Source organism: Danio rerio, chromosome 10, assembly GCF_052040795.2.
Source record: "Danio rerio strain M-AB ecotype USA chromosome 10, GRCz13ab, whole genome shotgun sequence".
Taxonomy (NCBI): Eukaryota; Metazoa; Chordata; class Actinopteri; order Cypriniformes; family Danionidae; genus Danio; species Danio rerio.
Window position 1 is genome coordinate 44,127,395 of NC_141030.1, and position 13,767 is coordinate 44,141,161.

The following is a 13,767-nucleotide window of genomic DNA, read 5'->3' on the forward strand; positions in this document are numbered from 1 at the left end:
TTATCATTATTCATTTTATTTTTTCTGCTTTTATATTATTATTATTATTATTTATTTTTTATTATTGGTGTTATAGGTGTTATTATTATTATCATTATTAATTTATTTTTGTTGCTGTCTTTTATTATTATTATTATTATTATTATTATTATTGGTGTTGTTATTATTTAGCATGGTTAATTTTATTTCTGTAGCTGCTGTTTATAATTATTTTTTGTTGTTGTTAATAATAATAGTAATAATAATAATAATAATTATTATTATTATTATTATTATCACTGATGTAATACTATTTATATTATTATAAACAATGGTGTTATTATTATTATTGATAATAATATATTATTATTATTATTATTATTATTATTATTATTATTATTATTATTAATAATAATATTATAACTAATGTTAATATTATTTATATTATTATAAAATTGTGTTATTATTATTATTATTTATTATTATTATTATTATTATTATTATTATTATTATTATTATTATTATTATTATTATTATTATTATTATTATTAATATGGGTCTATCTGACAACTAGTCTATTTTTGCACTATTGTTAGACATCTATCAGAGTTTTTTGCTGACAGCCCAAAGTTAACCTTGTTTAAGCAAAGTCCTCTATGTTTAGATGTCTATTAGATGTCTTTTAAACACAAAACTGCTTGCTGGGAAATGTTCGGTGGCCATGTATTGCCCAACGAGTCTCTGTGACTCTCTTTTTCTTTTTTTAAATCTAGCCATTATGTCCCAAAGAGCTTTGGCATTTTGTCCATCAGTGTTATGGGAATGAGCTGGGTCTGACCAGTGACGATGAGGATTATGTACCTCCTGATGACGACTTCAACACCATGGGGTGAGTTTTCCCCCGTCGTGACTACTGAATCATTTTTGTTGATTCAGATCTCCACCTTCTCTAAGCCTAGAAAGCTGTCTTTCATTTATAATATGAATATTTGGTCTTAGAGGGGAATTTTGTTTAGTAATGAATTAAGTTTTTGTGTGTGTGTGTGTGTGTGTGTGTGTGTGTGTGTGTGTGTGTGTGTGTGTGTGTGTGTGTGTGTGTGCAACAGATTCTAATCCAGTCACAATAGCCTTTTCCTTTGATCAAGTATCTATTTTATTACAAAAGACCTGTTTGGATACACTAATGACCAAATCATGTTAAAATAACTCATCGGTGGCTTATTTTAAATCTTGTAAAAAGGGGCATAATAGGTCCTCCTTAATACTTTTGTTCAAAATAGGTTGCCTAATTGCATTGAAGGTAATGGTAAATGTTTGTAGTGTTGCAGAAATTAATTCAGCTCTTTTCCATGATACAGTACATTCATCAAACATTATTAGTTACATTATTAGTAATATAATAAATATTTTCTAGAGTAGCAAATCAGCATGTTAAAATGATTTATGAAGGATAGCTGTGATAAATAGTAGCGATGCTGATAGCTCAGCTTTGTAGACCTCTTCATTCTCCCTCCCCACTGTCTATTGGTTCATCCCATTATTGTCTGTGGGAGAGGGTCTCTTCTGCTGCCCGAGCTGGTAATCTTGACCTGCAGCTGTTGCCCCTCTCCCTGGTGCAGGTACTGTGAGGAGATTCCTGCTGAAGACAACGAGGCCAATGACAACTGCAATAAAACCCCAGACGCCAAGATGGACATCAGTCCCCAGCTCCATCGGAAGGTGTTTCCCAACAGCAGCCTGAACTCCACAGACAGCACTGATGCTCCGCTCAATGTAAGGTGATAGGTGGCCATATCTGGGGTCTCATTTAGAAACATGACATACACACAAAATGGTGGTTTGCACTTCCCACGCAAAGGTTGTGATCTATAAAAAACAAACTGGATGAGCGAATGTGTCCAGCTGTTAGTAAACTCTAAGTAAACATTTTTTACCTTCAATTTTGACTTACAGTTTTTTCTTAGTCGCTTTGGTGCATTTCTCACAACACTATTTATATTTGCACAACAGTTAATGCATTTCTCAAAACAACTTGTGCACATTTACATTTACATTTAGTCATTTAGCAGACGCTTTTATCCAAAGCAACTTACAAATGAGTGTAACTTACAACTTGTGCACATCCTAGGAGCAGTTTCTCATTCCTTCCAACACATTGCAGATGCTTTTGGACATGCAGTAACTGCTTTTATACAACTCTCTGCTGTTTCAAACATTATCATATGCTTATGTCATGTCAGTCAAAATTAACTAAACTTGTAAATGCTGAATAGTCATTACATACAAAACTAATAGTCCTCATTTCATTACTTGAGCCATTACATACGAAAATGTTGAACTAGCTGTCAAAATCTTTCTAGCAAATTTTATGAAAAAATGTAAATCTTTATTTTTCTTAAAATGTCTTAAAAATTGAACAGTTTCATGAATGATTTACAGACCTGTGTATGTTGTAGGCTCAGTTCCAATATGTACTGCAGTATTGTTTACAGTTGTGCACAGCTCTACCCAAAGGAAGTTTATGTTTGTTGTAAATAAGGGTTTATTTATTCTTTTGCACAATGTTGTGAATAAATTAGAATTGCAAAGAGCAAATGCAATAAACATGTGAAACATACATATCCAGTGTCTTGTACTCAAATACCTCACTAAATGCAGTGATGTCTAACTTTACTGTAGTTTTCAAATGGCTGTGCTAATAGTATCCCTAGTAGCAAAGAATTCTGGCCCAGATTTGGCAAAAAGCTGGCACAGCAGGCATTCATCCGGCACTGGCATACAGCATGTGGGCCAAACATGGCCCGGGTTTGGCAGAGGTGGCACCGTTTTTAAGGCGGCACACAAGATTTGGGCCAGATGTAAAACGTAGTATTTGGCCCAGATTTAAAAATTTGATAAGTGGGCCATGTGAGTTTGGCCAGTCTTGACCCACATTTAAAATACATTAAAATCATTTTTGAGTAAAGAAAAAATATTCTACCAATCAGGTCACTTTGAGAAAAAGCGTGCCCATAGTGTGCCTAAAGCGCATCACTCCATGGGTTTATCAATTTCATTGCAATCGTGACACACCAACCTATCTAGCCCAGTTATGAGTTATTAACTTGGCTGAGACTTGGCCCAGATATGGTCTGTGTTTGGCCCTTGTCTGGAAGCCAGATTTGGTCCAGTCATATACCGTAATTCACTGCGGCATGTGGGCCAAGCAAAACCTGATTGTGTGGGCCAGAGCTGGGCCAGAGAAATTTTGCTATGTGGGATAAAGGGCTGTCTTCAGCATTTTCAGGAAGTGTCACCAACATCTGACTTTTTTAGCATTGGAGGAATTGTACAGAGTAAAGTGTCATAATGAAAACATGACAAAGCCATTTGACTATCTTGTTCATAAACAATGGTGTTGGGACTTTTCATTTTGATGATACTGACACTTTGATTGACATCAATACTTGCTTTTGAGGAATGAGCGATCCGTTTTGAGCATGTGACGCGCTTTTGCAGGTTATCAGCTAGGTTTTGCAGTTTGTACTAATTGTTTTGACAAATGCATTAACTGTCTTGCAGAAATGCACTGGGGTTGTGAGAAACGCACCAAAGCGACTGAGAAAAACTGTAATTGACCCACTTCAAATCTCTTTTTTGTAAACTATGCATTTAAATCCACATTGGAAGTCATAGTTCACCCGAAACCAAAACTCTGTCATCATTTACTCAATATTCAGTTGTTCCAAACCTGTTTGATGTTGTTTCTTCTGTTGAGTACAAAAGTGCAATTTTTTTTAGGAAAGGTGGATGCTCAGATGGATGCTTGGACAGACGAATGGATGGATGAACGGATGGATGAATGGATTGATGATTGGAAGGATAGATAGATAGATAGATAGATAGATAGATAGATAGATAGATAGATAGATAGATAGATAGATAGATAGATAGATAGATAGATAGATAGATAGATAGATAGATAGATAGATAGATAGATAGATAGATAGATATGATAGAAAGACAGACGGACAGACAGATAAATAATTGGACAGATGGACAGAACGGTAGATAGAACAACAAACAGGCAGGCAGATAGATGGATGGATGGATGGATGGATGGATGGATGGATGGATGGATGGATGGATGGATGGATGGATGGACGAACGGATAAATAAATGGACATATAGACAGAACGGTAGATAGAACAGCAAACAGGCAGGCGGATGGATGGATGGATGGATGGATGGATGGATGGATGGATGGATGGATGGATGGATGGATGGATGGATGGATGGATGGATAGATAGATAGATAGATAGATAGATAGATAGATAGATAGATAGATAGATAGATAGATAGATAGATAGATAGATAGACTATTTTAAAAATGTTCTTTTTTGAGTGGACTATCTCTTTAAATATATTCTAGTGAACGTTCACTTTTAGGAAGGCTTTGGAAACACATTTGATTGGCTTGTTCTGATGAGATTTTTTCAATATGTCTTTTTCTGTGTAGTTTGATGTGCCCCCGGTGGAGGACTTTACCAACTGCATCCCAGAAGACCTCCTGCCCCTGACCTTACCTGATAATAAGCTGTCAGAGACCGGTGGCTCCGCCCATGTCCCCGCCCCCTCACCCTCGCTTGATTTTAATGATAATGAGGATCTTCCCACTGAACTCAGCGACTCCTCAGAAACACACGATGAGGGTGAGTCAGTGAGTGTGTTCTCCTTTAACTGAGCTAACCCATTTGTAGATATACTGTACCACAGGCAGTGGTGTGAAATTACAAATTCCAAATACTCAAACGACTGTAATTGAGTAGTTTTTCTCAGGAATTGTAATTTACTAAGTAGTTTTAAAATGTGTACTTTTACTTCCCCTTAAGTACATTTTTTGTGCTGTATCTGTACTTTTACTCCACTACTTTCCTTCAACCTGCAGTCACTGCTTTATTTTTTCTTGTCTATGGAGATTAGAAAACGTCCAACCAAATATCAACATCTTAAGATGATACTGCTTGATGTTGTGTGGATGTTACCACTATGACGTCTATCAGACGTTGGATTTTGGTTACCATACCTGACAAATAAATGTCAGTATTTGACGTCAGTATGACGTTGGTTTAAGATGTTGGCTCGACATTGAATTTGAGTCACTTTCTAACACAACCTAAAATAAACCAAATATCAACATTATTTGACGTTGTTATTGGACATCGGAATAACGTTGTCCTTAGACGCTGGCTAGACATTGAAATTTAGTCACCTGATGTCACATCCTAAATCTAACCTAATATAAGCGCCTTACAACGTTGTGTGCATGCTGGGCAATAACTAAATCCACTACAGAATGTTACGTTTACACACATCCACAAATTACACTACTCTTGAGTACTTTTGATAGGGCCACTTTTCACTCATACTTTGAGTAATATCTACAACAGATACGTTTACTGTACTTGAACTTTTTTTTAGGCAAGTAATGTTACTTTTACTTGAGTATGATTTTTCTGTACTCTTTCCACCACTAACCACAGGTGCTCTGACACATGGCTCTTCTGATTTTGTGTGTCCGTGCGTGTGTGTTTGTGTGATTGTGTGTCTTCTCAGCAGGGGAAGTTCAGGCCTTCCAGGAAGATCTGAATGGGAAACTGTACATTAATGAAGTGTATAAGTTCAGTGTGGATAAACTGCACGACATCCTGTTCACTGAATCACAGTTCATGAGGGAGTTTCTGGAGCAGAGACGCTTCTCAGGTTATCTATCTATCTATCTATCTATCTATCTATCTATCTATCTATCTATCTATCTATCTATCTATCTATCTATCTATCTATCTATCTATCTATCTATCTATCTATCTATCTATCTATATCTATCTATCTATCTATCTATCTATCTATCTATCTATCTATCTATCTATCTATCTATCTATCTATCTATCTATCTATCTATCTATCTATCTATCTATCCATCCATCCATCCATCCATCCATCCATCCATCCATCCATCCATCCATCCATCCATCCATCCATCCATCTATCTTTCTGTCTATCCATCCATCCATCCATCCATCATTCTATCTATCATTCTATTTATCTGTTCTATCCATCGATCCATCTTTCATTCCATCTATCATTCTACTTATGTTCCATCCATCCATCAGTCTTTATATCATTCTATTTATCTGTTCCATTTATCCATCCATCCATCTTTCACTCTATCTATCATTCTACTTATGTTCCATCCATCCATCATTCTATCCATCATTCTATTTATCCATCCATCCATCTTTTACTCTACATATTTTCCATCCATAATTCGTTCTACCTGTCGTTCTATTTATTTGTTTCATCCATCCATCCATCCATCACTCTATCTAATGTTCTGTTATATGTTCCATTCATCCATCTGTCCATCCATCCATCCATCCATCCATCCATCCATCCATCCATCCATCCATCCATCCATCCATCCATCCATCCATCCATCCATCCATCAATTGTTTTTTCATTCTATTAATTGTTCTTTCATTTTATCTATCTATCAATCATTCTAATTAGCTGTTCCATCCATCCATCCGTCCATCCCTGCTTCCATTTATCCATCCATCCATTTGTTCCATTATTTTGTCGTTCCATTGTATTTTCTATTGTTCTATCATTCTATACATTATACATTATATACATTATATTTGTTGCTCTATATCAGTTCAGCTATTATTTAATGTACCATATTCATGTCTGTCTGTGCAGATGTGGTCTATCACCCATGGAGGAAAGAGGACACCGGTAATCAGACCAGAGAGATCATGTACACCATCTCCCTCTCCAACCCACTGGCCCCAAAGACGGCCACAGTGACAGAGACGCAGGTGAACTCAAAAGAAGAGATCGATGAGCTAACAGAGCATACAGGACATGTGTTAAGAGCAGTTTTTGTCTTTATCACAATCCTATGAAAAGCTGTACTTACTTGAGCGTTTTTTTTTTTTTCAGACTTTGCACAAGGCCAGTCAAGTGAGCGAGTGCTACATCATTGACGCTGAGGTCATTGCTCACGATGTCCCCTATCATGACTATTTTTACACACTCAACCGCTACATGCTCACTAGAGTCGCAAGGAACAAGTGCCGCCTGAGGTAAAGCCTGGACTCTGTTTTAATCTGGTAAACATCATTAAAGGGGACCTATTATGCAAAAATCAATTTTATAAGGGGTTTAAACCATAGACTGTAAAACATATGTACGTAGTATCCTTGACGTCACCCATAGGTTTCTGAAGAGCGCAAATTAATCTAAAAGTGGGCGTGGCCAAACGGCTGCAATTTGTTAGTGCATCATTGCACCAACTGGGGGTAACTGAATAAGGGTAAAGAGGCGAAGCGTGAGCGGAGCTACAGACGCCTGCTAGCATTTTGCTTAGACAGGCTTTTCGTTGGTAGAAACGATAAATACTTTATTTCCTGCGACTCGTTTGTGTACTGATCACATGTGCTTGGTTGTATACTATATAAATTAAGTGTTTAGTCTTTAAAAAACAAATACACTGTAATACATTGAGCTACTAAACATTGTTCTTAAGACATTTTTCTACAGGAGGAAAACGCAAATTACTACCCAACACTTAAAATGTAGTTTGTGTTAGTAAATGCAAGGCTATTGATGAAATCCAGGCACAACACTGTATGACAACGCATTCAGTTTACCTACAGCTAATCAATGTTTCAGATTGTGGAGTGCATTACAGGTCTAAAGAAAAATATCAATGATAAATTATCATAAATAAAACATACATTTATATATATATGGTATATAAGTATATAAGAAATGGTATATAAGAGATGGTATATAATTTCACTCACCTGGGAAACGGAGGCCTTGTGAACGGTTTGTGAGCACAATTAAGTGCACACAGCATGCCAAATCATCTGATAATTGTAAGAAATAATTCCAAAAGGGGAACTGACTGTGTAAAGCCACATAAAACAACACAAACATATGATATATATGCCAAGTTCAGCGGCCAATCAGCCGGAATTAGCTGGGGTGAAGTAATGGCGACCAGCGAGACCTAACTGTCACTCAAGTAACCACGCCCTTAATTATGCAGACTTAATAAAACGTAATATAAACAAAACGGATGAGTTTTAAAAAAATAACCCCCTCACAGTTGTCATGAAGGGTAATATTAGCTATATACACCAAAATGGTTCTTTGTACCAGGTACATCCATGTGCTGTAAGCACCTTTTTTTCCTGCAAAGTTGGCCATTTTAACAGTGGGCTCAATAGAAATATGCTCTATTATGAGGCCAGGACTACCAGAATTTCGATGAATTGCAGTTTCAGTTACTTTTGTATTAGCTACACGAGGGAGAGAGGGAGGTTGATGCTTGGTTTAAACACAGTTGTGTGGCAACAGTCAACATAACCAGCTTCAAATGGTATTTATTAATTGTGTTTTTTGTAGTCACACTTACATTTATATTTAGTCATTTAGCAGACGCTTTTATAAAAAAGGAACTTACAAATAAGGACAAGGAAGCAATTTACACAACTACAAGAGCAACAATGAATAAGTGCTGTAGGCAAGTTTCTGCTATGTAAAGTGTAAGAAGCAAAACATAAGTAATTTTTTTTTATTTTTTTTATTTTGTAATACAGTTAACGGTAGAACCAGAGAGGCAATTGCGGATTAGGAAGGGAAGTGGAAACTAAATAGTTGAGTTTTTAGTTGTGATAAAAACAGTTTGCAGAAACACTTTAATTGACATTCTCCCTTTGTGTCATTAGAGAGGGAAAGCCCCGCCCACTAGTGATGATCTCTTCGTCATTAGCATAGGATGTTGGCTTTTTTTATTTTTCGAATCTACCACTATGCTGACACAGGTATCTTTTGATAAGAGGTCTGGGAGCACAATATTATTTTAATTTAAAGAGACAGTCACCAAAATGGCACGATTAGGATCAAAGCCTATAAGGGGCAGTAGAGTATTTTGAGCTAAACCCCAAACACGCACTCTAGGGACATCAGAGACTTATTTTACATCTTGTAAAAAGGGGCATATTAGCTCCCCTTTAAAACCTATTTTTATGAGATAATCTTTTATTGCCTGTACAAGTAACAAAATGCCCTTTTTTCTTGAAATGAACCTAAAGAGTGTCAGCTGAACTGCGCTACAGGAAGCAGCCATGGGGATTAGTCAAGGGCTTCATTGAGAGAAACTTCTGGAGTGGTCTGGATGAATATTTTAGGTATTTAGGTAAGTTTTGGCAGATCAATTACATGGATATAGTTTCATTTATTCATTTTCTTTTTGGCTTAGTCTCTTTATTAATCAGGGGTTGCCACCACCACATAATGATTCGCCAACTTGTATAGCATATTTTTTTTATATATATATACCCAGTTGAAGTCAGAATTATTAGCCCCCTTCGATTTTTTTCTTCTTTTTTAAATATTTTCCAAATGATGTTTGACAGAGCAAGGAAATTTTCACAGTATGTCTGATAATATTTTGTCTTCTGAAAAAAGTCTTATTTGTATTGTTTTGGCTAGAATAAAAGTAGTTTTTAATTTTTTAAACACCATTTTAAGGTCAATATTATTAGCCTCTTTAAGCAATATATTTTTTGGATAGTCTACAGAACAAACCATCGTTATACAATAACTTGCCTAATTACCCTAACCTGCCTAGTTAACCTAATTAACCTAGTAAAGCCTTTAAATGTTACTTTAAGCTGTATAGAAGTTTCTTGAAAAATGTCTAGTAAAATATTATTTACTGTCATCATGGCAAAGATAAAATAAATCCATTATTAGAGATTAGTTATAAAAATTTTTGTTTAGAAATGTGTTGAAAAAAATCTTCTCTCCGTTAAACAGAAACTGGGGAAAAAATAAACAAGCGGTCCAATAATTCAGGGGGGCTAATAATTCTGACTTCAACTGTATATACTGTTGAACTGTATATATACAATTGAAATCAGAACTATTAGCCCCTTTGTTTATTTTTTCCCCCAATTTATGTTTAACGGAGATCAGATTTTTTTCAACACATTTCTAAACATAATAAAACTGCTTTTATTCTAGCCGAAATAAAACAAATAAGAGTTTTGCTTTGCTCTGTATCAAGGATCAAATATGACAAAAAAATAAATAAAAAATCCAAACAGGCAGTAATTTATCCAAACAGAAAAAGTGATGTCAAATCTTGTAATCATCAGGGAACACTTAGACTTAACCCTAATTAGGTTCAATCAACATGCATTATTTTTAATCTGAGCAGCTAAACCAAGTCGATTAAAGGCAGCCAAAAAAGAAATTAAATTCATATATAAATTTTAGACCTTAAATATTCATTTCAGAATATCCTGTACACAATAAAAGATAAAAGCATGTATAAAAATGATAGCGAAAGTCATTAAAAAATTATAATAAACTGCTGAAAGCAGGCAACGCAGTGACACAATAGGTAGTGCTGTTGCCTCACAGCAAGAAGGTTGTTGGTTCGAGTCTCGGCTGGGTCAGTTGGCATTTCTGTGTGGATTTTGCATGTTCTCCCTGCATTTGCTCCGGTTTCCTCCGAGTGCTCCGGTTTCCCCCACAGTCCAAAGACATGCGCTAAAGGGGAATTGGTTAGGCTAAATTGTCCGTAGTGTATGTGTGTAAATAAGTGTGTATGGATCTTTCCCAGAGATGGGTTGCAGCTGGAATCTGCGTAAAACGTGCTAGATAAGTTGGCGGTTCATTCCGCTGTGGCGACCCCAGATTAATAAAGGGTTTAAGCCAAAAAGAAAATGAATGAATCAGTGCTGAAACCAGATAAAGAGTTTGTATGTTGGTTTCTGTGTGTGCGTAGAGCTGGAGCTGAATAAGGTACAGCTGGTGCTATCTGAACAATCTCCCAAATCCAAAGCATTACGCACAGCTACAGTGAGGCGGAGGAAGCGGCCCCTGACGCACATGAGGCCGCAGCACATGGACGAGGCCCTCAGCCCAGTCACCACACCTGAGGATGAGAAGAGCGTCATCCAGCGCATCAAACATGTGGCAGGTACGCTGATGGACAACTGATCTTACACATTATATAAAACATACACCATTATATGATGCAGGGAGTATTTAAAACCAGCAACGTGTGAAATGCTCATGTTTTTCCTTGTCTTGATGTTTATTGTAATTTAAGAAACTTTTAGGATTAGATCCAGAGCACATTTCAGATTATTCCTAATGTGATTGATATTCTAGAAAGTGTTTTGTCTGTGTTTATAATGTTCATGCTGTTGCAGGATCCACACAGACCAGACACATGCCAGACCACGCGTCTGAAGGCCTGGCTCTCTACAGCGTTTCCAAACTCCTGCTCATCATCAGCTCTGTGTGCGTATTTATAATCCCAATCACTCCTATTAAGTAGTTATTATTAGTAGTGCTTGGCAAATATTATTTAGTAAGTAATCACATCCAAAATAAAAGTTTGTTTTAAGGTAATATTTGTGTGTGTATTTTATATATTTATAATGTATATGTGATACACATACAAACATAACAACAAAACTAATCAAAATAATTTTATTACATAGCTGTTTAAATGTAGATCATTTGTATCATGTACAGTTGACCCGTTAGGTCCATTAGCATTACCTAAATTATTTATATTTGCTAAATACCAGAATAATGAGATAATTTTGGATAATTTTGGATAATTTTTTTTAAATTAATTTCATTCATTCATTCATTTTCTTGTCGGCTTAGTCCCTTTATTAATCCGGGGTCGCCACAACGGAATGAACCGCCAACTTATCCAGCAAGTTTTTACACAGAGGATGCCCTTCCGGCCCATCTCTGGGAAACATCCACACACACATTCACACTCATACACTTCGGACAATTTAGCCTACCCAATTCACCTGTACCGGAGAACATGCAAACTCCACACAGAAACGCCAACTGAGCCGAGGTTCGAACCAGCAACCCAGCGACCTTCTTGCTGTGAGGCGACAGCACTACCTACTGCGCCACTGCCTCGCCCTTTATTAATTTTTAGACATTAAAAAGTTTACAAACATTTCCTTGGTATTTTCTTGGCTTTGCTTTTAAACTGTATATCTTTGGTTAAATGTTTTGGGTATCTTTCCACAAGCTTCTCACAATAGTTTGAAGGAATTTTGACCCATTCCTCCTCACAGAGTTGGTGTAAATGAGTCAGATTTGTCTTGCTCGCACAAGCTTTTTCAACTCTGCCCACACATTTTCTATAGGATTGAGCTCAGGGCTTTGTGATGGCCACTCCAAAACATTCACTCTGTTGTCCTTAAAGCACATTTTAGCTAATTAGGCAGTATGCTTAGGGTCATGGTATGTCTGGAAGACCCATTTGTGGCCAAGTTTTAATCTCCTGAATGATCTATTGAGATGTTGCTTCAGCATTTCTACATAATGTTCTTTCTTCATGTTCCATCTATGCTATATAGAAAAGCTGCCTTATTTACAAACATTTTATGCAACATTCGATGTATAAATCTAATTTGCATCTTTGAATGGAAACATAGCTACTGTTGGTCAGCAGGAATTCATTACAATGTGTTGCTCTTTGCCTTCATGTCTTTTCTCTCTTCTGTTTTCATTGCATCCTGCAGGATTTGTGTAAGGTATTGAATGTTTTCATCAGTGCAGTGTGTGCACTGCTCTATTTGATACCACTGATATAGAGGAGCTCATGATCTGAGATGTTCTTCTTCTTCTGTTCCTCAGTCTGGTGCTGCTGGTCTTTTTGAACTTGATGCTGTTTTATAAGTTATGGATGCTGGAATACACGGCTCAGAGTTTGGCCTCCTGGCAGGGTCTCAGGTCTCATGAAAGGTAACTACTGTTATTTTTTGTTATTTTTATGAAAATAAATGTGAGGATAGAAATTTTAAAATGTAAAAAAAAAAATATTGTACGAATGATGGTTTGTTCGGTCGACTATCAAGAAAAAATATATAGCTTTAAGGGGCTAATACATTTGATCTTATAATGGTGTTAAAAATATATATATATATATATACTACTATATATACAACTATATATACAACTATATATATATATATATATATATATATATATATATATATATATATATATATATATATATATATATATATATATATATATATATATATATATATATATAATTATTAGCCCCCTTTGTAGTATGTCTGATAATATTTTTTTCTTCTGGAGAAGGTCTTATTTGCTTTATTTTGGCTAGAATAAAAGCGGTTTTATTTTTTAAAAACCATTTTAAGGTTAAAATTATTAGCCCCTTTAAGCAAATTTTTCTTCCGGTAGTCTCCAGAACAAACCATGATTATACAATAACTTGTCTAATTACCCTAACCTCCCTAGTTAACCCAATTAACCTAGTTATGCCTTTAAATGTCACTTTAAGTTGTATAGAAGTGTCTTGAAAAATATCTAGTCAAATATTATTTACTGTCATTGTGGCAAAGATAAAATAAATCATTTATTAGAAATGTATTGATAAAATCTTTTCTTCGTTAAACAGAAATTAGGGGAAAAAAACAGGGGGGCTATTAATTCAGGGGGGCTAATAATTGTTTCTTCAACTGTGTATATATGTATGAGCAATATCACATGAGTAGCAGTGCGATATGGCTGTAAATTGGCACTGGTGGGAGGAGTGCTACGAGTGTGATATTGAGATTATACAACAGTTAGACGGCAAAATCTTGTATATAAAAAAGTAGTTAAAACACGGAGAGTCTAAAACCCTTTTTTATTAGGAACTACTT

The 13,767-nt window shown here is 35.8% G+C and overlaps 1 protein-coding gene across 50 annotated transcripts in view; it reads left to right on the plus strand.

Moving 5' to 3' along the window:
- The window catches only part of gramd1ba (GRAM domain containing 1Ba), a 168,734-nt gene that overhangs the window by 146,228 nt on the left and 8,739 nt on the right, over positions 1–13,767 (plus strand). For 14 of the 50 annotated variants that reach the window (XM_087271324.1, XM_087271308.1, XM_087271317.1 and 11 more), the window contains 10 exons: positions 753–868; positions 1,575–1,752; positions 4,479–4,671; positions 5,576–5,722; positions 6,722–6,840; positions 6,965–7,107; positions 9,127–9,230; positions 10,830–11,024; positions 11,260–11,350; positions 12,725–12,832. In XM_087271324.1, coding sequence (XP_087127450.1) covers positions 753–868; positions 1,575–1,752; positions 4,479–4,671; positions 5,576–5,722; positions 6,722–6,840; positions 6,965–7,107; positions 9,127–9,230; positions 10,830–11,024; positions 11,260–11,350; positions 12,725–12,832 — 1,394 coding nt within the window. Of the gene's footprint in view, positions 1–752; positions 869–1,574; positions 1,753–4,478; positions 4,672–5,575; positions 5,723–6,721; positions 6,841–6,964; positions 7,108–9,126; positions 9,231–10,829; positions 11,025–11,259; positions 11,355–12,724; positions 12,833–13,767 lie in introns of all 50 variants that reach the window. The other 36 variants (XM_087271311.1, XM_087271316.1, XM_087271320.1 and 33 more) reach the window with 8 other exon arrangements.